Source organism: Syzygium oleosum, unplaced genomic scaffold, assembly GCF_021117445.2.
Source record: "Syzygium oleosum isolate NSW1041296 unplaced genomic scaffold, Sole_v2.1 Sole_v2.03, whole genome shotgun sequence".
Taxonomy (NCBI): domain Eukaryota; kingdom Viridiplantae; phylum Streptophyta; class Magnoliopsida; order Myrtales; family Myrtaceae; genus Syzygium; species Syzygium oleosum.
Window position 1 is genome coordinate 7,801,752 of NW_026607487.1, and position 26,496 is coordinate 7,828,247.

Sequence of the window (26,496 nt, forward strand, 5' to 3'; positions counted from 1 at the left end):
TGGCGGCTTAATCGCCATTAAACTAATAATCTGACCATTATGGAACATTCATTTGATATAAAATACCAAAGGCTTTTTTTTATATTAGGATGAATAATTAATGTGGGAAATTGTATCTTGAATTGTACAATTTTTTTTAGAAGATTTTAAAATACTATTTCAATTTCGAATTTCGGATAGATTCTCGTGACTAGGAGCGGGCAAATCACTTTTCACCCTCTGGCCAAAAAGGAAAAAAGATTGCTTTTTGCCTACTAAGCTTTAGGAGTTTTGGCAAATTTGCCCTCGATGGCTCATTTTTTTTGTAATTTGCCCCCCGTATTTTGAGATTGTTTGTAATGTGTCCCCATGACGTTGACTTTGAGCAAATATCGCTTGAGAATTGCTTTCCGAGTCAATACTTATGTGTTATCAAGGTTAAAGGTATTTCGAGTTTAAAAAAAAAAAGAGTCAAACGATTATGCACTGCAAGATTAGATCTATTAAAGCTCGGTGGGAGCATCAAGTTGAATTCTAGTCGAAAGACGGTCATAACAAACAAGCCTAGTTGTTCACGTTAGGGCAGTTACTGGGAGAACCAACTCCCATTCGATTCATTTTCTAGGCCGTCGTTGCTTATTTCAATTCCTGCATCAAATCAGTTTGGAGTTGAATTTTTAAGTATTATTTTTTTAATTTGAATCCATCAAGATCTGAACCTCTTCTTTAATATTTAATATGCAGAAATAACCGCATAGTCACGTAAGTGAAAATGTGTGTGCTTCTAGTCAGATGGTGCTTAATGATTTTTTACCCAAAATTAAGAAAAAAGAAAAGGTCAGGTCTGTATTGGAATGGGAAGAAGCCCAGCACCGATCGGTTTGATTCTTGACTCCGATTTGTCGGTACCAAGGACCATAACATTGATTCCCAATTCTAGGTTCGGAAACAGGCCAGTGTTCATTTTTCACATCAGATCCCTATTAACAGCCATACCATTTTATGATTCGTCGAAAACGATGATTTGCCGTCGTAACCCAATCACAATCAAGTCCATTTGTCTCGACTTTCATCCAAAGTATCCGAACACGCACAAACCCAAAAAGGTTTTACTTTCGGTGGTCACATTTACTGCCACTTTATTCCGATGGTCGCCGTGTTTTCAAGATACAACCTTCGAAAATAGATCAAAACGACCCTCTTTTGATTTTTTTTTTGGGGAAAAACAATTATTCAAAATCCCTCGAGAAAATTTCGGTATCGTTGCGCGATAAGCCCCATTAAACTTTGAAAAGTCGTAATCTCCTCACGAACTTTGACACCGCCTGCACGAGAGCCCACGGACTTCGTGAAGTCGGTATTGTACGACCGCCAATTTCTTCCCATCCGCAAAAGCCGTCAATGGGTATACCGTATACGAAAAAATGGATTAAAATTTTTTTTTTTTAGGGGGGAGGAGAAAAATTCGTCAATTCCCGAAATCCACGTGTCCTTCTGATACGACGACCCCGGTTTTGGGTGGTCGTACACGTACCCCTGCGTTTCGATTCGTCGGGGGAGGGGGGGGGGGCAATTGGCGTCGGCTTCGAGAAGACGCCGGCGCGCCCGCCGCCCCGCCCGAAAGCGACGCCGTACGGGCGAGGCCAAGGGGACGACATCATTGCTTAACGCGGAGATAAGTGAAGGGAGGAAGACAAGACACGGAGATCGCACATTCTTTATTTGTTCGGTAGGAAAAGAAAAGAAGAAAAAGAAACGAAACCAGAGAAAGAAAAAAGAAAAAAAAAGGAGGAAATTCAAAGATAAGAGAGAGAGAGAGAGAGAGAGAGAGGGATAGAGAGAGAAGGCGTCTGGAATCTGCAGCGCGAGGCGAGGGACCAGGTATCCCGAAAACCGCCTTTGTGTGGAGGAGGTGCCTTGCTTCGCTTTTTTAGCCCACCACCTCCACCACCACCACCACCACCTCCACCTCCACCTCCACCATCACCGCTCCCCAAAGATTCCGTCTTTGCGTCTCCCTCTCCCTCGCCGGACGGCAACCCCCCCTCTCCGATCTCCTCCTCTGCTCCGGCCCCTCGAATTCCATACCTCCCCCGCCGATCAACACCGAGAGGTAAGCGCGCCGATGCCGGCGATTTCCGTTTTGGGTGTGTTTGAGGCAAAAGGAGCCTTTAGGATGAATCGGTAGATCTGGATCTGTTTGCCCGTGGTTTTGGTTTTGGTTTTTGGATTTTGGTTTTTGTTGGTTGTTGGTGGTGGGTTGCGATCGGTGTTCTGAAAACCGGGGTCTCGGTTCCGGGTTGTGTGGTTTTGTGGTGCTTGGCAGGTTCGGGAGAGAAAGAATCATGGCGGAAGAGCACCGGTGCCAGGCCCCGCGCCTCTGCGCGAACAACTGCGGCTTCTTCGGGAGCCCCGCCACGCAGGATCTCTGCTCCAAGTGCTACCGCGACCTGCAGCTCAAGGAGCAGCAGTCCTCCAGCGCCAAGCTCGCTTTCAACCAGACCCTGACCTCCTCCTCCTCCTCCTCCTCGATCCTCGAGCCGTCCGCCGAATCGTCCTCGTCGGCCCCGCCCCGGGCCGCCGCCGCCGCCGACCGCAAGGTCGCCGCCGCGGCCCTCGAGGCGAAGGCGGAGGAGGACGAGGAGGCGGCGGCGGGTGCGGGGGCGCCGATGATGCCGCCGGTGGCGTCGAACCGGTGCTCGACGTGCAGGAGGCGCGTGGGGCTGACGGGGTTCAAGTGCAGGTGCGGGATGAACTTCTGCGGGTCGCACCGGTACCCGGAGCAGCACGACTGCGGGTTCGACTACAAGGGCCTGGGGAGGGAGCAGATCTCCAAGGCCAACCCGCTCGTCAAGGCGGAGAAGCTGGATAAGATCTGATGATGATGCGAAACCCCCTCCCTCCTTTTACCCATTATTGTCCCAGTACGAAAAACAAAAAAACAAAAAAAAAAATGCTCGAATTGCATCTGTGTTGATTTGGAAATTTGGGAATCCGGTGGCCACGGCGGCCCGGCGGTGGAGCCGCCGTCGGCCGGCGGCGGGCTGCCGGTGGGTGGGCGGGCGGGCTGGTCGAGACGTGTTGGTACGATTGGTGGTGCATGTAAATTCGATGATGCTCTAGTAAATTGACGTCATTTGCTCTTTCGATCGAACGTTGTCTTTTTACCGAATCGTCCGTTCCGACAAATTATTAGCGGTAGGTGCGGATAATACAAAGAATCATCTGTCCGGATATTAAAAAAGTCCTTAAATCGACCAAACGACGAGCAAATTGTTCTTTTTAATAAGAACGAACGGTGCTGAAAATTCCCGATGATTCGCTCCATTAGTTTTCTCCAAAATGCGGTCTTTTTGCGTGAAATTATTCGTTCGGACGATATGGGAATGGTAGGTGCGGGAAAATATAATGAAATCCTAAGGACGAGGGCGGGGATAAGTATGAATTAGCAGACTAATCTCGTGCTTGCGACGCGAGTAGCCTTGATCTCTTGCCGGAAGCTTCCGCGTTAAGTAATTTAATTGGACACCTCTACATTAAGTAATTCGATGGGACGGAGATGGGAAGATAAGAGAATTCGGTGATTGCTCGCCGAAAGCTTCTGCATTGAGTAATTTAATTGGAGGGGGATGGGAAGACAAAAGAGTTTGGTACATTAATAGATGACATGTGGTATATACACGATTGAATATAGATCGTTGCTATCTGTATTAATTTGTGATGAAAATGGTTTTTGTTTATGTATTATTGCTTGTGGAGCTAGGTGTAGAAAAAATTATTTAGTATTATGCATGGACAATTTTGTTTTCTTGGGGGGGTGTGGGGGACGATCGTTTTCCGGTTTAGGCTTAGCAAGTAAAATTGAGGACCGATGGCCCAAAAAGTATAATAGAGGAGGAAATGCTATGGATAGCTTTCTTAGTCGACAAGACAAAGCATTACCGATATTGATCATATGGCCTATAGCCCGTGCATCATATTACTAATAGGTTTGGTGGTCAGGATAACTTTTGTCCCACTCGATATTTCGACATTTTGGCGACATAATGTCCGAATATGTCCAGATAATGTCCATATAAGATAATCTCGCCGATGGGATCAAACCTAATCTGGATATATCCGAATGCCGAACAATCAAGATTAGTGTCGCCTCGCCTCCTCCGATGATAGCATCACCGGCTATTGCAAAAGAACCACCATCGCAACAGCCGATCACCTCTGACTCCTACTATCGTGCAAGGACCACCACCTCATGGCTCTTCGGGGTCGTATTCCCCGACCGGAGCTTCCCAATTGACATCTCCACCTTCGCCAAGCCAGAACCTACCACTGGGTCCTCGACACGAACCCCTTTCGTCGATGAGATCCCCCCACCAATTCACTTGCAAGCCCCACCATATTAGAGAATTTCTTCAACATTTTGAGCACAAGTGGGCTTGGCAATGCTTCTTCGGCCTCGTACTGAACCTAACCCTTCCAAGACCCGACGACCATCGGGCCCTATCCATTTTTTCTTGCTCAGCTTGAGTCGGCCTGCTAGTCAAGTCAGCTTTGGAATTTTCCGTGAGATTAAGCGGGATAACCAGTTAAAAATAATATATCTTTGCAGATAAAATGCATTGGCGTTGGCTATTACATGTTAATTCGCGCGATGTAGTTCAAAAGAAAGAAAGAAGACAAGGGAACTGGAATTTGTAAAATCTTGGGACACTGCAAACAATGGCTTCAATTCACATATCTGAGCTCAACCGTGCATTCCTCATTCTTAATGTCTAATCTTAATCCCTGAAGAACAATTCGTCGGTTTTTATTAAATGAATAAGTTCTGTGGCAACTTCGGACAAGAAATATCACGGGTACATAAGGAAACTGATAGATTTGTTATAACAAAATTTAATCAACGTTAAGGTACACAAGATAGAGTTATAACATCGAAATTAAATTGACGACGAAGCACCCTGAAACTACAGTAAATATATACGCCGAAATTTAATCGACGATGAGGTATATGGAAACTACCACTAAAATATATGCCGGAATTTAATCGACAACAAAATATCTGGAAACTACGACTATACAGGAATTGAAAGATAACATGATTTGTTTGTTTGTTGCGTTCTACAGTACACAAACACTAGTATTTATAGTCTTCACAACATAACTGCCTATAAGCAGTTCTTCAGCAACTTTAACCATGCCTTCACATCTCCAGAGATTTCAGTTCCATATCTTCACATCGCCATGACTTTTCATTTCCAGGTAATTACTAAATTTGGATGAATAACTTTTTTATTTATACATCAATGTTGATGACTATAACTCCACCCTAGATAACTGATGTTGTCGTAACTGCCTTGGTTGTCAACGCTCTTCAAGTTGTCGACATTTATCCAGAAGAGCTTAAATATCCGAAAATATCGCTACTCATCAAGTTGTCGATTGTTCTTTTCATCAATGACTTATGCTATTCACTAAACTTTGCTCTTATCTACTAAATCTATCACTTGTCCATAGTAACAAAAGTTTGTCATGTTTTGTGTGTAAACAAATGCCCCATTTTAAAAGATTTGAATGATTCATCGATCGTTCGATTTTTTTAAATTAGATAATCAAGAGTTATCATGTGTTTCCTTGTTATTGACAAATTTAATTTTTGTTTGCCAAATTTTATCTTGGTCAAATTCATCATATAGCTAATATTTTTTCACGAAAGACATTCTATATAAAGTTTTCATGCGACCCTCTATCTTTGTCCTTAATGACGTGGCCAAAACATGAAGTATAATGTTTTTTTTGGTAAAAAAAAAATAATGTTAAAACAATGTCGTTTTGGTCTAAGTTTGACTTTTTATCTAAATTTTATATAAATTATTAGATTAAAAATTTAGCTAAATTTAAAATTTTAAAAGAAGGTGAGGGCTTGCAGCCCTCGCCTGGCTTTTCCCTTTTTTTGTTATTTTTTTTTAAAGTTAACTTATTTTTAATATAATTTAAATAAAATTCCTGTTAAATAATTAAATTTGGACCAAAACGACGTCGTTTGGCCACTTCATCGCCACGTAAAATAGTGAAAATAATTAAAAATACCACGTCAACTTTTTCTATTAGTCAAGTTGAACGGAGTTAATAGAAGAACTTGATTGCACTAATTTAACAAGTTTTAAAACTTAATTGCACTTTTGATAAGTTTTAGTATTCAATTGCACTTTCGTGACAAGTTTTAGGACTTCCACTTAGGGGTGAGCAGTTCCCGATTCCACTTGGAACCCGGAACCTACCTGTCAGAACTGGTTCCTCATTTTTCGAAACCTGAAACCTACCCTGCATACCTTGAAACCTATCATAGATTCCAAGGTCGATTTCAGGATCTTCTTGGGAATAGACTAATTTCCTTTTTGTTTTGTTTCATTTTTAGTCAAGAAAAAAGACCCAAAAGAATGACAACAGAAAAGCTAGAGCCCAAATAATACAAAAAAACAAAGCTACAATTATACTTCCACCATAATCAGTAAGGACCAGAACAACACCAACATTAGAAAATGGCTGCTATGAGCCCACTCTCGTGCTTGGTCCTGTAATATGTCGGCCATATTTGTGATGCAAGGTCACTAGTTTTTCTCACTTATAAATGAGAGGAGTCCGTAAAGTATCGGGAAAATTGTCAAATCAGTCCTAAACCTATTGTACGGCGGCCAATTCAGTCCTAAACATTTTAATTTTGCCAATTCGGTCCTAAACCTTTCTAATTCTTGCCAATTCGGTCCTTCCGGCCAATTTTGGCCTGGCCGACGTGGCGCGGCCGGCCCGCTGGCCGTCCGACCATGCCGACGTGGCAATTTTTTATTATTTTTTTAAAAAATTTTAATCTTTTTTTAATCTTTTTTTCTGTTTTTTTTTTCTTTTTTCTTCCTCTGGCCGATCCGGCAACCGGCGACCGGCGGTCGGCTAGAGGGGAGGGCCGGCGAGGTCGACCTCGCCGGCCTCGCCGCTGCTGAGGCGAGGTCGGCCTCGCCGCCGCCGGGCCTCGCCTCGCCGTTAGCGACGAGGCCGATCTCGCTGTCGCTCGAGCCATGACGGCGAGGTCGAACCTCGCCAGATCTAGCGAGGCTCGACCTCGCCGTCGCGACCTGTGGGCGACGGCGAGGTCGAGCTCGCTCAGATCCGGCGAGGCTCGACCTCGCCATCGTGACCCAGGCAACGACGAGGTCGGCCTCGTCGCTGCTGGCCGGGTCGGCCTCGCCTCAGCAGCGGTGAGGCACCTCGCCGGCCCTCCCCTCTGGCCGGCCGCCGGTCGCCAGACCGGCCAGAGGAATAAAAAAGAAAAAAAAACAGAAAAAAAGAAAAAAAAGATTAAAATTTTTAAAAAAATAATAAAAAATTGCCACGTCGCATTGGTCGGACGGCCGGCGGCCACGCCGCCGGACGGGACGGCCGGCGCGACCGGCGGCCACTGCCACGCTCGGCCGGCCAAAATTAGCCTAAGGACCGAATTGGCAAGAATTAGAAAGGTTTAGGACTGAATTGGCAAAATTAAAATGTTTAGGACTGAATTGGCCGCCGTACAATAGGTTTAGGACTGATTTGACAATTTTCCCGTAAAGTATCCTCCTCCAAAGGGAAAAAACAGACAACTTCCACACTTTAATCTTCCAAACATGAGAACCATCCTTAAAAGTGATACGTGGTGCGAGGAGCCAGCGTCCTTGTTGCATCTAACAAATCTGGCAATTGGACAGCACTTTTGAGTTTTGTTTACCAGCAAGTGAACCATGAAGTGTTCCAATGACAAAATAGATAAACGATAAGCTGTAATTTGAAACATTAAAGGGGGAAAAGTTACCTCAGATCTAGGCCTTCCTCCATTGTATTTGAGCATCAAGTTTAGAAGTTTTTATCAGTAACTTTTAAATTTACTTTCTGTTAGGGAGTGCTGTCACCGCTGCACATCTTACTGACGAATGAAATCAATCACACAACTTCAGCCTGCCCAAATATGCCAATAATCCCACTTCCTCAACGGGTTAGTCCCTCGGAAGGCTGCACAGGTTCATTAACTTTCCATGGTAATATCGACGGAATTGTTGAGAAGAGATGAGGAGCTTTTGCCTTCAATAACATCTTTCTCAAAACACACGCAGCAGCATCATCTTTCTCAAAACACATGCAAATCACCATAGATCTAGGCCTTCCTCCATTGTATTTTAGGGTTTTCTAGGTTACGGTTCAGCGGGGACCGGTGGGAATCGGTCCGATTCTCCGGTTCTCGATTCTACCCTGAAATCATGCTCGCCCCTACTTCTAGTGCACTTATCCCTTTATTTAAAAGAGCTTAAATATCCAAAAACATCACTACTCATCAAGTTGTCGACAATTCTTTTCATCGATAATTTCTGCTGTTCACAAAAACTCTGCTCTTATCAACTAATCTATCACTTGTCCATGATAACGAAAAGTTAGTCATTTTGTTGTGCAAACACTTAATTTTCAGTATGAATAGTTATAATTATTATTATCGCCTATCCTTTGATTAATATTAACTAAATAAATTGGTTAGGATGATAATCGGCAACACGCATGCGAATCAATCATCGATGCTTTTTTTTCTCAGTTGAATTGAAGTGTAACATTAAGATTGCGGAACTAATATCTAATAATTACTCTTAAGCCTTGTTTGGTTCAGCATTGCAAATTGACTTTGGGATTCTAAAGTCTCTTGGCCAAATGAAAATGCATTTGATTCGTTTTTTGCTCAACTTTGGGAAAATGCAATTGCATTTCCAAAGTCCTCTAAAGGCCTTTAGGGTCCGTTTGGTTTAACTTTGCAAATGAGCCTTGGGGGAATGCAAATACCTTTAGGTTAAAGTCCCTTGGGGATATGCAAATTGCGTTTAGTAAAAAATCCATTGTGAAGCTACTTTGGGCCAAGTAGTGTTTGGTAAATCTTTTTCGCAAAGGGCTTTGGGATTTTTTTATTATTAAAAAAAAGTTTACCCTTCGCCGGAGCCGGAGAAGGGCTACAGCCACTGGCAAGCCATATTTGGCACCGGCGGCCGTCGCCTGAGGTCGAGCGAACCCCGGCAAGGGTCGTGCGACCTAGGCAACAACCGCCTGAGGTCGCGCGACCCAGGCCGCCATCGCCTGGGCAGTCGTGCAACCTCAGGCGGCCATCACCGGGGTCGTGCGACCTCGTCGGCCCTTTGCCGTCCCGATCTGGCATCGTTGGCTCTAGTCAACCGCGCTCTCGCAAAAAAGATGAACAGTAACAACGAGGGAAAAAAATCGGAATATTAAAGAATTAGTGAAGGTAGTTTTGGAAGAAAAAATTGGTTTCAGCATTTGGCAAATGCTAGAAGCCCAAAACTAGTTTGGACCAATTTTGAGCTTTGAGCATTCCCAATACTGGCTTTCGACCGAAAGCCTATAGGAAATGCTTACCAAATGCCCCGGCATTTACCCAAGAGGTTTTCAAGGTCGAAACCCATTGGGAATGCTAAATCAAACGGAGCCTTAGTGCAAGGCAGGTCCGGAGGTCCTTTGAAAAATAACATTCTTGGAATGCTGTTGACACCGTTCACTGATCATCGGTACTGTTCATCTTCCCCATGGTTTGCATGACCGGAGCTGGACGAAAGTCAGCAACCATCGTCGGAGGGGTTGTGTGACCACGGCCACCGTCACCTGCAGTCGCGCGACTTCAGGCATCGCTTGGGTCGCGTGACCCAGGTAACCGTTGAACTAGGTCATGCGACCCTAGGTGACGCCGCCTAAGGTAGGGTGACCCCAGGCGAGGCTGGCCGATGGCCGTTTTGGCGCGCTGATAGCTAAGCTCAACTAGAAATAGTTTGAGACTTATTTTTTTAAAAAAAATTATTAAAAGTCCATTACAAAATGTAGTTTTTACCAAAGAGCATTTAAGTCAAAGTTACATATCAATGTGTTTTTAAAATACACTTTACCAAATATTACTTGCATTTCGGAAAATCACTTTAACTCGAAGGCCTTTGCATTTTCCCAATGACATTCCCCCAAAGCCTAACCAAACGGGCCCTTACACCCTAACCAAGGGGGAAAATTATCCAATCGGTCTTAAACCTGTTGTACGGCTGCCAATTTAGTCATAAACTTTTCAATATGGCCAATTAAATCCTAAATCTTTGTGCGAAATTCGAATATAGTTCTTCCGACCAATTATTGTCGGAAATCACTAACTTCGCGATCTACAAGTTGTCCACGTCAGTGTGCCACGTAGGACGACTGACGATAACTAGGCGCTTCCTCATTGATCACTTACGGTAATTGGCCAAAAAGATTATATTAGAATTTCACGTAAATGTTTAATTGGATATATATCCCTAACTCGAGATATATATATATTATTTTCCTTTAACTTCTCTCAGGAAGCCACTAGAGAAATTGACTTAGACAATTTTTTGCACAAAATTGACAAAATAGCGGAAAGGAGTTGTAACTTGTAATCAACGTGTTCTGCGTGCTCATCTGGGGTAATTCACATTTGAAACTGAATAATTTTAATTAGATGATAAACGTGGGTGCATTATATTCCGACATTGACATCGTACTAAATTTTTCATGATAAATCGTCGATCTTTTCACACGGCGCACTTTTGACAAACTACATACTAATCCAAAAATGTCGTAAGCAAGGGCGTCATCTCGAAAGGTACGCTTTTCATTCATCTTCCTTTAAGCATCATTATCTGAAAAAAAAACCTTCCCCAGATACCACAACCCATCAGCTCCAATATTTAGGAAATTTCTAATATTTTAATTAGAGAGAATCAAGGGACGAGTTTTCAAATAACCAACATGGATTAATATTATTTTATAGCCAGAAATTTGGAGAATATTCAGTAATGCTTATGATTGTTATTAATTTATCGTTTCATTTTCCCACGTAGAACAAAATTTATGGCCAGGGCTTGATTTCTTTCGCGAAAAATGAATGATGTAGAAATCGTTTCCCAAAAAAGCGATCGTTTAATGTTTAGACATAAATTGTTGTTGATAATGATAATATTTTTCATTGACTAATCATTTCAAGCGATACGAGCGATCGATTTTTTGGAAAAAATGTTTTTTAAATTATTTATTTTTCATCAAATAAACAAAGCTTTGATTTCCAATTTACAGATCGGGTGTATCGCTGAGGCGCGAACTCGGGCAAATTTCTCGAAGAGGGATCTCCCGAAATCGTAAGGAAAAGGGGAAGTGACGTCCATTAGCACGAACGAAAGGTTGACCACGAATATTCAAATTTTTAGATGATAATTCCTAGAATGTAATCACCACGTTTTTTCTTTTCTTTTCCTTTTCTTTTTTTGGGGTCTGATGTAACTACCACATTGTCGAAAATCGCAATTACTTCACGTCCTAGGGAAAGATATTATACTGGTCAGAAAAATATTTTTTTTATTTTTTCAATTATAAAGTTGGAACTATATGGCTGCATTGCCGGCTATGAAAGCCAATTAGATCTCATTGTTTTATGAGAAAATTCCAATTAAGGACCCCAAGTAGGGTCTTTTTCTCAAAAAAGGATCTCAAGTGAACATAATGTCAAATAAGAGTCTGAAGTGCCCAATTAGTCTCAAGTAAGGGCTTGGGTTCGCCGGCCGGTCAAATACTCACCGGCCGGCGAGCATGTTACTGTTCCGGCGATCGGAACAATGACAGTTTCGTCCTTTTCTTTTCCTTTTCCTTTTCTGTTTTTTTTTTCCTCTCTTCCCTCCGCCGGCCATAGCCAGGGCCGGCGGAGGTCTCCGGCCTGAGGCGGAGGCTACCCTCGCTGGTGTCGGGCGAGGGCCGCCCTCGCCTGGGCTGGCGAGGGTCGTCCTCGCCTGGGCAAGGCCGACGAGGGTCGCCCTCGCCTGCCCAGCCCAGGCGAGGGCCGTCCTCTCTCGACGCCGATGAGGGTGGCCCTCGCCTGGGCTGGGTGGGTGAGGGTGACCCTCGCCAAATCTCGTGAGCGCGGTCCTCGCCCGACGCAAGTGAGAGCGGCCTCTGCCTGAGGCCGGCGACCTTCGTCGACCCCTGCTTTGGCCAGCGGAGGGAAGAGAGGAAAAAAAAACATAAAAGGAAAAGGAAAAGGAAAATGAAAAGAAAAAAACAGAAAAAGGAAAAAAATTAGAAAGAAAAAGACAAAATTGTTCCTTGTTTGGCCACGGAACAAGAACGTGCTTCGCCAGGCGCGTAGCATTTGACTGGCCGGCGAACCCAGGCCCTTAGTTGAAATTAATTGGGCACTTCGGGTCCTTATTTGAAACTGATTAGACACTTCATGCCCTTATTTGACACTATGTCTATTTGGAGTCCTTTTTTGAGTAAACGACCTTACTTGGGGTCCTTAATTGTAATTTTCCCTTGTTTTATCCGTTGACAATAGTGGTCATTTCAGAAAATGGGAAAATTTGGGAAATTTTTGATTTTTTTTGTCGAAATTTAAATATACCTTAAATATTTCCCAATTGGCATGATGTAGTTCTAGACCTCTGTGCTGCATGCAATATCGTTCTTATGATCTCCTGGTGTTTTATTGTCGACGTTGCAACATGTAGCGAAGACATGATCGAATGAATTTTATTGCATTCTTGCTTAAAAAGGTTTCGGATTGCAATGCTCCCGTTATCAAAGGCTTGCGATTTGATTTAATATCATATGAAAGGTATTTCGAAATTTCAAATATTGTTTTCCCTTCCAAGTTTAATTCCTAATTCAAATGAATCGAAGAGCAAGAATTTCATTTTATATACACGGTCGCATAAAACTCGTGAGTGAATATTGTACGATTCACTATTGCAAAAGGGTGTCTGCATCGCAACATGTTATCAAGAGTAACTTGTGCGGCAAATGGACGCCTTGAGATTTACCTACTATTTCCTTGTAGATACGGGCTACTCAATCAATTTTTCTTTGTCTCCAAACTTAGGGAATCTCGACCTTTGTCAAATCAATCTTGTTTGACTTTACAAAATCAACGAGCCATAATTTTCAAGTGACGATAGAACCAATACTCAGCACTATTCAATGTAGAGAAAACTGACGAAGAAGACGGGAGTTTAGACAAATGATGGAACCCTTAAATCCGTCTTTTGAATAGCTACTAATACAATCAACATCGATCGTCTTTGCTCGACATTGAAAATAGGCGATCTTGTGATCAAGTGGGCATAATTGATTTTAATGTCCGGCGCGTACGTGATACAATTTTTGTCTTTTTAGTTGTCCCTTTCCAATTTACAGCCAAGTTTCCGGAAGTCGGACAAAGAGAAAATTATTGGAAGTCAATTCCTTCCGGCGGTTTAATTAATAAAATTTAAACCATCTTACGACAATTTAACGAGGACATTAACAATTTTTTGACCCGCACCAGGAGAATTCTTGATTTTCGAAATTCAAATTATGTAATAAATTTCAAAAAAAAAAAAAACAATCGACCCATAGATGAAGGGACCTAGGTCTTTCCAATCGAAAGTGTTGGTCCAAATTATTGTTTAAAGATTCCAAAGTTGGACTCGAATCCAAGGTATTATTCTAGATCTAGTGAAGGAATCATCATCGTCTCTGATTTTTATTCATTTATTTTAATGGAATTATTGCTATAAAGTATAGCAATCTGGCCAGGTAAAGGTCACCCTCGATACAATCGACCCGAATAAATTAATTAGGCATATGGTCACTGTCTAGTCATCTTCTGCCCTAGATGGGTCCGAACGAGGTCGGCCGCTTTCCAATTTTGCTAATTCTTTTTTTTTTTTTGGGCTTGCTTGTCTTGTTTTGGCTCCTAAATTGATTATTCGTGAATTACGTAATTCTTGTTTCTCCCATAACTCTGCCCAATCTGGCCGACGACAGGCTGTATTTGGATAAAAGCGAGGGGTTATGTGCACGAGATAACAAATGATTAAACTCGTTTGGTAGGTCCATGGCTAAAAAAAAATGAAAAAAATAATTAAAAAATCGCTTGCACGTCTCAATCGACGATACATGCGAATCGATCGTTGTGGAAGTTAGCAAGAACTTTTCAAGAGTTGCCTTTTTTTTTTATTAGGTAAAAATGCAAGATGACATTAAAAAAACTCACAGAAAAGAAATCGATCCAATCACGTGGAATAGAATGTGTGGTGCTCACTAAGACCACAACATCTGGCCAAAAATAATAAAAAAAATTAAGAGCAAAACGAGGTTATTGTGTCTGAAATGATGTCACTAGAATTTCTGAAAAAAAAAACAAATTAGGAAACAACACGGTTCAATGTTAAATTTATAAAATTATATTACAAATCACATACCTATGTCTATATAAAGGTTTTGAGTATTTTACATTAAATAAGAGTCAAATGGTGCGAAAGGGTATTTAAACAAAGTCATATCAAACAAAATATAGGTGATTTCAATGCTGATCTTCTTTTAATACGACAACGCTTTGCACACAATAATTGATTTGGGTATATTAGACCATGAAACTCTCAAAGTACGTAAAAGATCTTAAAGACGAGAAAGATGGTAAATTATCGATGCTCGAAAGTTAGTCGCACATCGTTTCCTTTGTGAGTCCGAACTTTTCTATCATCTTCAAAATTGGAAAAAATGCAATGTTTCACGGTTTGCTCATCCTGTTCATTTATGAGAAATTTATCAAAAAAATCATAAATATATTGCACGATGGCCGGTCTTAATCATTTTGATTGTACCAATTTAGTCTTACACATTTTGACGATTTGTCAATGTAACCCTTCCGGCAAAAAATTCCCGAAGTGCGTGGCATGGCCGGCGTTGACATGAACAATATTTGCAAATTTTTTAGTTATTCTAAATTTTTTATTTTCTTTTTTCATTTTCTTTTCTTTCCTTTATCATTTTTCCTATTTCCCTCCACCGGCGACGGCAGGCGATGGTCTTCGCCCACATATGAGCCCTCGCTAGCCACAGGCCAGTGGCCTGCGGGAGTGGAAAAAAGAAAAAAAATAAATCAATAAAGAATTTAGAAAATTTTTAAAAAATTGCATAAATTTTCTACGTTAGCGCCGGCCATACCACTTAGGATGTTCGGCGTCCTCGTCAGTAATTTCTGAAATTGGCTAATTGTCAATAGGTTTATAACTGAATTGACACGTTTAAAATAAATGCATATTTAAGATTGAATTAGCCGCCATATAATAAAATTTAGATCTATTTTGACAATTAACCAATTCATGTATTATATTAACAAATATGTACCTTGAGGTTCTTCACCAACTTACCTTATACAACCCCTAATAATCAAGCCATATAAATTTTCGATTTAGCAAACTTATTAACTATTCGACCCAAACACAAAGCAACTCATATCATTCTACACTAGGAGCATCATCAGGGGAGGAATCGCTCCTGATATGAGCTATCAAACCATTTCTTTTAATCGAACACGAGACGTCACGCTTTTCTTAGCGATCCAATCACCTCGTCACCTTAATCTTATCCGACGAAATCCCACGCCGAATTTCACCCGACGCCATAAGACGCCTCATCCCGAAGTTCCCTCACAAAACGAACCCGGCTCGATCACGTCCTCTAATTCGACGGCGGCGGCGGTGGCGAGGAGGCGAATCAATAGTACTTTTGGGCACGAGGAGTCCGTGTCCATTTGGGTCTTCTTGCCCAATCAAAATAACTAACTTACCCGCCCAACATTGCTCGTCGTCCTCCTCCTCCTCATCAATCAATCTCAAAATCGACAAAACACGAATCGTTCAAACAAAACCCAACTTCGATTCGAACAAGAAGTGTCAACGTCGTTCTTGCCGTGTCGCCAGCTTTCGCTCTTTTCATCTTTATACAATCCTGCCTCCACCAGTTCCCGCCATCACTCTCCATTAACGTTCTCCCCCAAGTACTTTCGATTAGGGTTCATCATCCTTCCTCTTTAAATTCCTCACCGCTCTTCCTCCGCTCTGCATTTTTCGTTCTTGGGTTTCTTCGCCAGCTTCTTGACCGTCCCTCGCATGGATCTGAGACCCCCATGTCCGGACTCAACCGCGCGGCTCCCCCTCCTCCTCCTCCGCCGCCGCCGCCACCACCTATAGCGTCGGCGGCCCCCCGCCGCCGCCGGTCCTCGCCCGCCCCGCCGGGAACGATGAAGCGGCCGGCCCGCCCCCTGTGCAGCATTCTGCTCCTCGCCCTGCTCGCCGTCGCCCTCACCTGCCGCACCGTGCTGCACCGTGGCGGCGGCGGCGTCGGCGGCGGCGTCGTCCTCGGCTCTTCCGAGCTCGAGGGCGCGCCCCGACCGGTGCTGCGGCGAGTGCCGCTGCCGGAGCTCAACTCGTCCGTGCTTCGGTACGCCGAGATCGACGTCTCGGAGGAGTGGTTCAAGAAGGAGACGGAGCAGCTGCTGGAAGACGACCTCGAGAGCCGCGGCCGATACCGGAGCTACGGCACTTGGCGGAGCTTCAACCACCGCGACCCGAACGCGAGGGCCTCCCGTGGTATGCCCGCGACGCTACGCTCGCCGGCGTTCTACCGGTTCTGGCTCGATTTCAGGAGGAATCTGCGCGATTGGGCGCGGAACAGGCGGTTTCAGCCGGATGTGATGGACGATCTGATTCGGCTAGTGAAGGATCCGCTCGATAGGCACAACGGCCGACCGGCCTCGGACCGCCGGTACGCCTCCTGCGCGGTGGTGGGCAACAGCGGGATCCTATTGCAGAGCGGTCATGGCGAGCTGATCGACAGCCACGAGGCGGTGATCCGATTGAACAACGCGAGGATCGAGAATTTCGCGGGCGATGTCGGGTCGAAGACCACCGTCTCCTTCGTGAACAGCAACATCCTGCACTACTGCGCGCGGCGGGAAGGCTGCTACTGCCACCCGTACGGCCCGGGCGTCCCGATAGCGATGTACATTTGCCAGCCGGCGCACTTCCTCGACTACACGATGTGCAACTCGTCCCACAAGGCCCCGCTGATCGTGACCGACCCGCGGTTCGACGTGCTGTGCACGCGGATAGTGAAGTCCTACTCGCTCCGGCGGTTCGCGGCGGAGACGGGGAGGCCGCTGGAGGCGTGGGACGCGGCGCACGACGGCGCCAACTTCCACTACTCCTCGGGGATGCAGGCGGTGATGCTCGCCCTGGGGATCTGCGACCGGGTCAGCATATTCGGGTTCGGGAAATCCGGGTCGGCGAAGCACCATTACCACACGAGCCAGAAGAGCGAGCTGGGGCTGCACCATTACGAGGCGGAGTACGATCTGTACCAGGACCTGGCGAGGCGTCCCGAGGCGATCCCGTTCATCTCAGACAAGTTCAGGTTCCCTCCCGTGGTTATTTACCAATGAGATTTGATTGATTTTTGCTGCCCATTTTTTTTTTTAACTTTAACTTTTTTTCGGGATCTTGGGGTAGATTTTGTTTTCCTCCTTCGATTCGTCACACAAATTGATACATAGGTTGCTCATGCCACGACTGTAATTTTCCACTGGCTTTGTCCAAAAGAAGAAGAAACGTTCTGCGCGATCCTTCTTCCTTGTTGGCGCTGTTAAAGATACCAAAGAGATAAGGTTCTTCTTCTCCCGTTCCGTTCCGTTCCGACCCGACTCTTGACTCTTTTTCTTTCGTTCCGTCGTATCGAACACAACCTCTAGCTGCTTAGCCGAGTCCCTAGGCTGCTAAAGGCAATCGAGATGCGTGAACTCGCTTGGTTTCGATTGTTGAATTATATGGACCCCACGTGAGGCTCACGTGATTCGCATGCATACTTACTGGTGGTCAACGCGAAGCACATTTTGTAGGAATTGAGTTTGGAGGAACAGGGAAGGGGGATGATTGCCTTTGCCATTTCTGTACATAATCGACGTAAGCAGGCGGCGGACTTCCCCGTCGTTTTAGGTGGCTGTTCCCGTTTGGGCTTAGCGGGCCCAATGGGTTTGATGGGCCCAATGGGCCGTGACCTTCACTATCATTTTCCCCTTTGTTTCTTAAGAACGACGGAAGAGAACACGACGGTTACGTTTTAACTTGGAAGTCCTGAGGAGTATGTGCTGCCGGCGGCCGGCGTGGAGGCTGTGAGCGCGTCGCATCGACGCAAGGTCGGAATTAGAGCTCAGCTAAGCTCTTAGAGCCCCTTCTTCGAAGTCATTCAAATAGTCCTATCTTAATTGCGAATTTGGTACTCGATTTTACTTTTCGGACAAGTTTTAAGATTTGGATTCCGTTTTTTGAACTCTATTATACATTTACGATGGGGTTAGAGAGTTTTGGTGCATTTCTTTCGAAAGAGAGGCTATGTTCTTTCATAAACTTATAAAGCTGTGGAGTGCAAAACTGCAATAACCCCACTCTTCACTTTTGAGCATCGCAAATGTAAGCGAAAGTTCAAGGTTGGATAAGTGTCGAGCTAGAGTCTAAGGTTTTTGCTAGTAGTCAATTGAGGTATTGCAATATCTCACGTCGCTTGACTGTCAAGTTTAAATGCTCTTTCTATACATGTTATTTCATTCCTCCTATTAACTTAAGTTATCAATTGGTAACTTCATAGTTTAAAGAAAAGCTCCAATCGAGTCTCGAGCTCGTTGTCAGTAACCTAAATTCCACCGACGACAAGCTCGAGACATGATTATGATTTTTTTTTAAAGATATTGAGTCTTCAATCGACTGAAGTAAAACCTTCGATCCTCAATTGACTCGTGACCAAAATCAAGCCTCGTCCCGACGATAAAAACTGCCCATATAAAAAGATCTTTACGGTCACAAACGTACAAACAGAAAAATTACCAAAAATTGCAGTTGTGCCAATTCAGTCCTAAACCTTTTGTAATTGTGCCAATTCAGTCCATCTGGCCACTTTTGGCCGGCCGGCCGGCGCCGGTCCGTTGACGTGGCAATTTTTAATATTTTTTTTTTATTATTTTTCGATTTTTTTTTATTTTTTTCTCTTTCTTTTTTTTGTCCCCTTTCTTCTTCCCCGGTCGCCGGTCCGGCGATCGGCTACCGGCTGAGGCCGGCGAGGTTGAGCTCGCCTAGCCGACGCGCGAGGCCTCGCTAGATCCGGGCGGGGCCTCGTCGCCGCCGGGCGAGCCTCGACCTCGCCCGGCGACGGCGAGGCCGCCAGATCTCGGGCGAGGCCTCGCCGTCGCCCGGCGAGCTCGACCTCGACCTCGCCCGGCGACGGCGAGGTCTCGCTCCGATCTCGGGCGGCCTCGCTGCCGCCGGCGAGGTCGAGCTCGCCCGGCCGACGGCGAGGCCCCCGCCCAGATCCGGCGAGGCCTCGCCGTCGCCGGGCGAGCTCGACCTCGCCTTGGCCATGGTGAGGTGGACCTCGCCGGCCTCAGCCTCTCGCCGGTCGCCGGACCGGCGACTGGGGAAGAAGATAGGGAAAAAAAAAAGAAAGAGAAAAAAAATAAAAAAATCGAAAAAATAAAAAAAAATATTAAAAATTGCCACGTCAACGGGCCGGCGCCGCGCGGGCGTCCACGTCAGTTTTGGCCGGCCAAAAGTTATCGGATGGACTGAATTGACATAATTGCAAAAGGTTTAGGACTGAATTGGCCAAAATAAAAGGTTTAGGACTGAATTGGCACAATTGTAAAAGGTTTAGGACTTTTTTGGTAATTTTCCCACGTACAAACTCTCAAAAGTCCTATCACAAGATGGCGGAATACAAGAGCTTCGGATCACTAGTGCATCGCGCAGGGATGCTACTCATCGAAACCCCATTCGGAGCGGATGCAAGTTACGATCATTCGCTCGGAAAAGGGCTAATTGCGAACCGAGCGATCGAATGATCGGGGGATTAGATGGTCCCCCCCCCCTTCCCCCCCTCGGCTCGAGCACGATCTTCGCCATTCCCGATAAACATCACTTGACCTGCGGATGCGCGTACTTTGCTAACTTCCCATCCCTTAACTACCTTCGCTCCGGCAACGCCCCAGCAAACGAAAGACCGAACCGCCGCCCAACGGCCGTTCAAATCGCCCAGCGTCCGACCCAATCCGAAATTCATCCGCACGCCATTTTCGTGCGGTCCAGGGGCCGGCGGGACAAAAACATCGTTTTCCTCGTTCATTTCTCGTGCCCTGCCAAAACAAGAAATCAAATAATTATAATAATAACAACAATAACAAAAAACGGGAAAAATGTGGAAATTACCAAAACCGCCAAAAAAAAAAGAAAGAAGAAGAAAAAAAAAATCGTGGAAAATGCCGCGTTGAATTATCAAAATTTATTATATACACCTTCCCTTCTTCTTGCTCCGTTCATCTTCCCACTCCCCACACGGACACTGCACAGCGTTTCTTCTTCCTCCCCCCAAAATCTTCGCTAGGGTTCATCTCGATTCTCGAAACCCACCCCTTTTCTGCAATCGCCGGCCTCTCGAATGGCGTCGCGCCGGTAGCGGCGCCGCGCCGCCCCCGGGAGCCGCCGATGAAGCGGCCGGCGCGGCACCTCTGCACCGTCCTGCTGCTCGCGCTCCTCGCCGTCGCCCTCGCGTTCCGGGCCGTGCTCCGGCGCGGCTTCGTCGGGTCCCTCGAGCTCGAGCAGTACGGGCTCGCGGCGGCGGCGGGGGCGGCGGCGGCGGGGGAGGCGGCGGCGGCGGCCGTCTTCAACTCCTCCGTGCTCAGGTACGCGGAGATCGACGGCGCGGAGGAGAAGTTCAAGCGGGAGACCCAGCAGCTGCTGGAAGGGAAGTTCTCGGGTCACCCGCAGTTCAGGAGGTTCGCGTCTCGGAGGAGGTTCACCACCTACGAGCCCAACGGGAAGATCAATATGGTTTTCCAGGTGTCGCTGGCGCCGAGGTATCAGAGGTACGTGCAGGATTTTAGGAGGAATTTGCAGGATTGGTCTAGGAACAAGCGGTTCCAGCCGGATGTGATGAACGACTTGATTAGACTGGTGAAGCATCCGCTCGACAGGCGCGGCGGTTCGGTGGTCTCGGATAGGAGGTACGCGTCTTGTGCCGTTGTTGGGAACAGTGGGATTTTGCTGCAGAGCGAGCATGGGGAGCTGATCGATAGCCACGAGGCGGTGATTAGGCTGAACAACGCGAAAATCAAGGGCTTCGAGCGCAATGTCGGGTCTAAGACCACCGTCTCGTTTGTAAATAGCAACATTTTGCATCTCTGTGCGCGGAGGGAACGGTGCTTTTGCCACCCTTACGGAGCGGATGTTCCGATCGTCATGTATATTTGCCAACCAGTGCACTTGCTCGATTATACGATGTGTAACTCGTCTCACAAAGCGCCTTTGCTCGTCACTGATCCGAGCTTCGACATGCTGTGCGCACGGATCGTTAAGTACTATTCGGTGCGGCGGTTTGCCGAGGAGACGGGGAAACCTTTGGAAGCATGGGATGCTGCACATGATAAGGTGTATTTCCACTATTCCTCGGGGATGCAAGCCATAATGCTGGCTTTGGGAATTTGCGACAGAGTTAGTGTTTTCGGCTTCGGGAAATCGGAGTCGGCCAAGCATCATTACTATACCAATCAAAAGGGCGAGCTGACTTTGCATGATTACCGAGCGGAGTACGATCTCTATCGCGATTTGGTCGAGAGGCCCCAAGCGATACCATTTATTTCAGATGAGTTCAAATTTCCTCCTGTGACTATCTATCAGTGAAATTGCACTGGTTGGCTTGTATTTGGTTTCAATTGGTCTTTGAGGAAATAGTTTAGTATTCAATGTGTCAAGATTGAAATAACGTGCTCATGTTGTTAACTGTAATCTTCCACGGGATATTCATGGAATTGAATGTCAGAGTATGCAAAGTACAGATTGTTTAGATGTTATTAGCCTGTTACTTCTTTCAAGATTGTCTTAGATGAATGGAAGTTGGTTTACTCATTTTGGTTGTGTTACCCATGGCACATCAGCTGGATTGCTCAATTTGGAGAGGTAATCCCATGGAATTGATATATATCTCTTCAATGATGTGAAGATACTAATTGCATCAGCAGGAGCGATGTGAAAAGTCAGGAGATTAATATGACTTAAAAGTTTCTTTTGTTGAATATTCTTTAATATGAACAATGGGATCGGTTCCGTCTAAAAAGTAGTCTAGATGTTCACTTTCAAATAGCGGGTGTTGAAAGTTTTGGTCTACCTTCCTATTGGAGTTTTGTTTGCTGATCTCTGCAAAAGAAACTGAGCACAGTAGGGATGGCTGAGACTGTCCATTCATAGGACCAGAAAAATTAGATTTATAAAGACCCGACTTGTGTTGTTCGGAGTCGCCTGATCGAGGACGTACATACTCAATTCGGTATAAGCATATGATACTATTGTTGGAAGCAACCAGTTTCTTGAAGCTAGGTGCTGGGAAAAGAGAAGCATCTCTTGCACGAATGTCTGCCTCATATTTTTCTATTTTGATTCCTGTTCAAGTGCTCGATAACATGGACTACGTGTTGGATATTCTTCTTTCCCTGTCTTTCTAGCATCTAATGCCTTCATTTAGTCCTGACTCTGTATTCTCCATTATCTCCTCATCCTCGTTTGTTTATTTCGCTGACATTGATTAGTCATGTTTATGGACATGACAGATCAGTGGGGATGTCATTGCTAAATTCGATTTCATATCTCATGGACAAATTGTCGTTAAATTCCAACCGGCAGAGTACCTTCTATTGCCTGCCATCTGGTAATGCATAGCATAAGTTCACAACAAGGAGAAGTGAGGATTAGAATGAATTTTGAGACCAGCAGTGAGGATCAGTAGTGCGAGGCTTCCGGCGGAAGAGTGTACTTCAGATTTTGTTTTTGGGCGAGGTTTGATTTCAGTGTGCTCTTTTCGGCTAAGTAAGACGACGGACCAGTAATTCCGACACGAATATCACTCGTTCTCACCCCATCCTCAAGAACCGAGGTTCCAATTCCAAATCTCTGACTTATCCTCTTCTTTGGAAGGGATATGCCACTGGGGCAACAGCCACTTATCTAATTCCGTTGGTTTTTAGCTGTTCCTAAACGTTAGTTGCTTCTCTCTGTCAGTTCAACCGGTAGGTGTTGCTCTGTCTTTCCCCTGAATCATGGGGTCGCGTCATTAACTCTTGCCGTTCTTCTTGCGCGTTCTCTCTCTCTCTCTCTCTCTCTCTCTCTCTCTCTCTCTCTCTCTCTCTCTCTCTCTATGGCAAAAGATTGACCAGCAGTTGCAGACTCAAGCGGGTCAATCAGTGGTCACCGTATTCAATTCACATTGTTGTTGCACCCATCGCTCCACTGACAGGACTGAGGGTTGGGGATTTCAAAGATCAAAGAAAGACAATTGTTAGAGTCCGTCAGCAAATAATGTGGTTGCAAAACTCCGGCTTGCCTCTTTCGAAAACGATCTGGTGTGGCTTTTAATTTCATACGACCTTGGTGGGCCTTAACCAGGTAATACACAATCTGAAGTGGTCCTACTACACAATCTCACCAGATTTGATATTCTCACCAGATTTGATGGTCTATATTCAATTTAGTATATAATTTTGGTTCGTGTAATATTAGCTCCAAATCCAGGGTTTCTGTTCATGACATGCAATCGTAATTTAAGATCCCGTTCGGTTTATTCCCATCATTTATACGAACGTAGCCTTTTGATCTCTAGCGATTTCCCTTTTTTTTTTTCTCCTTAAAACTTTGGACATAACCGATCAAAGGGTTAGAAAATGTGGGATTAAAGTCATCTGTAGGTCGGGGTACAGTAACTTCAAAAGAAAATTACTTTCGCGTACTTACTGGGGAGAGCAGGTAGGATGCATTTGCCGGGCATATTCCCTCTTCCGTTGAGGACAAAGAGAAGCGAGATTTGAACATCACGTGGGAGATTTTACTAGGTATTCCTCGAATTAAAATGAATATGTTCTCATCCAGAAAGAGTTTCGTATCCATGATTGTCATGAGATGCGTAATTATTCAAAGTAATCTCCCCCGAAATTACCTAGGAATCACGAATCGAATGCTTTGTCCTTAGTCATTCATCTGCGTATGCCTTGCAGAAATTTTCAGATCACGTCTCTCTCCGAAGGATGCCTCTCCCTGTCAAACCCCACCGTGTGCCTCTTAAAAGAACAATGACATTTGCCTCTTATGTGCGTCGTGTGTTTTGAGATTTGTGAGTTTGGTTCGCCCGTTGGATGAAAAGATTGCGCCGAGGCACCATGGCGATTGAGCGGCTTTGGCTGTGGTTGTTCTCGATTCTCATGGAACTTTTGAAAGTTGGTATTGTGCTGTCTAATTAGTTCGTTCCAATTGTTGTATCTCCTTTTGCCACTCAAAGTCGCCCCAGCTGGGATTCGACTTGGAGCGCACAATGTTCCATCCGAATCACCGTCTCTCTCGACTTGAGGTCTCACCTATCTCTAGCTCTTTGTATCCGGCACCTATCCCTGGTCCATACCCGAGCTGGCCCAAGGCCGGCTTGGACTACAAATTCGGGGCCATCGGAATGCGAGGGGTTTCGGGGCAATCTGCTCCCATTCTCTGAGTCTCGGACCTGACCAGTCCAGACTTGGACAAGGATTTTCAGTCTCCCCTACGAACATGGACCTCTCTCTTAGGGTGCGCATGAATACTATTCTGTGCCCGGGAACTATTTCTGAACAGAAATGATTTTTTTTTATTCTGTGCCCGGAAATAATTTCTGTGCATTTGAAGGCGTTTGGTAAATTGTCCAAAATTTCTATTTCTGGAATAGAAAAGAACAGAAATGCGTTTGGTAACTACACACAAATTTCTTTTTATTAATAATATTTTGAATTGTTTAATTTTTTTTTCTTTCTACCCAGGCCATGGCCGGTCGCCGGCGACAGGCGATCGCGGCCGGCCACGGCCCAGGGCCGCGAGGGCGTCACGGCCCTCGCCGGCGGAGGCGAGGGTCCCCCTGCCGGCGATGGCGAGGGCCGGACCCTCGCGCCCGGGCGAGGCGGCTCGCGATCGGTCATGGCGAGGCTCGGCCTCGCTCGATCCGGGCGAGGCCGACCTCGCCAGTGGGTCGCCACAACGAGGCTCGGCCTCGCCCAGATCCGGCAAGGCCGAGCCTCGCCATGACCGACGGCGAGCCGCCTCGCCTGTGCAACGAGGGTCCGGCCCTCGCCATCGCCGGCGGGGGGACCCTCGCCTCCGCCGGCGGCCGGCGAGGGCCTTGACGCCCTCGGCCCCGGGTGCGACGCCAGGCCGGCCGTCGCCGACCGGCCACAACCCAAGAAGAGCAACACAAAAAGAAGAAAAGAAAAAAAAGAAAAAGAAGAAAAAAAAATGATTCTCAAAATTGTGCCGAGAAATAAGAAGCAACTTTTTTTTACTTCTTATTTCTCTTCCAAAACTGTTTCTCGGCACAAATATTTGCAAAAATGTGCCCGGGAACAAAAAGTTTACCAAACGCATTTCTGTTCCCAAACTATTTCTGGGAACAAAAGAACAGAAATTTTCACTATTTGGCACGTTACCAAACGGGCCCTTAATTGCCCTATTCCTCTTGATAACACGGGCCGTCCTTGCTTGACCTCATCCTCTACGGGCTGCTCAATGTTTTTTTTTTTTTATGACCCAGGGAACCCCCGCACGGCCGACAGCCGGGAGGTAAACCCTGGGGGCGACACGTGCTAGCCACCACACACGTGCACCGGTTAAGTCACCCTGCGGCACCCGGGATTCGAACACTCAACTTTTTGCGAGAGGAAGAGTGCGCGCTCCACTGCTCAATGTTGAACCTTGGCCCATTCAATAATCAATAGGTAAAATCTCCCGGAAATAATCAATATAGAACCTTGACTCACCTCATCCTCTCTCTCTCTCTCTCTCTCTCTCTCTCTCTCTCTCTCTCTCTCTCTTGTTAGGGTGAGCGATTTCAGGTCGGTCTAGATCCCACCTGAAACCTAAAATCTACCCGTCGGAACCCGTTCCCTAATTTTTGGAACTTGGAACCTACCCTGCATACTATGGAACCTGGAATGTACCCAGTTATAGGTTCAAGGATCGGTTCCAAGGTCTATTCAGGTTCTACTTATATTTTTAATTGAACGATTGCAGTGAATCATCACCTCTAATGACAACCATTTGCTTCTATAATCCACTGACTATGACTCATATTTAGATACATGAATAATATAAAACATTAACAAAGTAAAAGTCCCAATTATGAATATCGTTGAGAATGGAAACTCAAACTAGCGATTCTAGATTACATGCTCATCATCGGACTTCACGGAATATCGCAAGATTGCACGAAGACATAGAACAAGAAAAACACAATGTTGTGTTCAAGTTTCATGTTCTAGGTCCACTTGGAACTTGAAATCTACCCTGCATATATTGGAACCTAGAATCGAACAAATTCCTACGGTTCGATTCTCCGGTTCCCGGTTCTATCTTGGAACCATACTCACCCCTATATCTCATGTCCTTGACTATTTGTTTTGGCATAGAGTCGGTGAATTATTATTTCTTCCCCCTTATTCAAGCAAGGCTTCATATTGTAAAAGATATATGCACGGCACAATTGAACCAAGATCTATGTTTTCTCGATAATCGCTAGATGAAATCT

At 45.4% G+C, this 26,496-nt stretch overlaps 3 protein-coding genes across 3 annotated transcripts; all 3 read left to right on the top strand.

Moving 5' to 3' along the window:
* The first annotated feature begins 1,729 nt into the window (after window positions 1-1,729).
* Window positions 1,730-3,126, top strand: LOC115666299 (zinc finger A20 and AN1 domain-containing stress-associated protein 3). Its single transcript, XM_030588045.2, has 2 exons — window positions 1,730-2,092; window positions 2,306-3,126. The coding sequence occupies exon 2, from the start codon at window positions 2,325-2,327 to the stop codon at window positions 2,856-2,858; it is 534 nt and encodes a 177-aa protein (XP_030443905.1). The 5' UTR covers window positions 1,730-2,092; window positions 2,306-2,324; the 3' UTR covers window positions 2,859-3,126.
* A 12,554-nt stretch (window positions 3,127-15,680) lies between these two features.
* On the top strand, window positions 15,681-17,496 carry LOC115668708 (beta-1,6-galactosyltransferase GALT29A-like). Its single transcript, XM_030590113.2, has one exon. The coding sequence runs from the start codon at window positions 15,998-16,000 to the stop codon at window positions 17,309-17,311; it is 1,314 nt and encodes a 437-aa protein (XP_030445973.2). The 5' UTR covers window positions 15,681-15,997; the 3' UTR covers window positions 17,312-17,496.
* A 2,807-nt stretch (window positions 17,497-20,303) lies between these two features.
* LOC115667867 (beta-1,6-galactosyltransferase GALT29A) lies at window positions 20,304-21,815 on the top strand. Its single transcript, XM_030589405.2, has one exon. It carries the CDS (start codon window positions 20,397-20,399, stop codon window positions 21,588-21,590), a length of 1,194 nt encoding a protein of 397 aa, XP_030445265.2. The 5' UTR covers window positions 20,304-20,396; the 3' UTR covers window positions 21,591-21,815.
* The last annotated feature ends 4,681 nt before the right edge of the window (window positions 21,816-26,496 follow it).

Bases quoted from the DNA above. Each gene is read 5' to 3' on its own strand.
- LOC115666299 (XM_030588045.2), top strand. From the start codon at position 2,325: ATGGCGGAAGAGCACCGGTGCCAGGCCCCGCGCCTCTGCGCGAACAAC.
- LOC115668708 (XM_030590113.2), top strand. From the start codon at position 15,998: ATGTCCGGACTCAACCGCGCGGCTCCCCCTCCTCCTCCTCCGCCGCCG.
- LOC115667867 (XM_030589405.2), top strand. From the start codon at position 20,397: ATGAAGCGGCCGGCGCGGCACCTCTGCACCGTCCTGCTGCTCGCGCTC.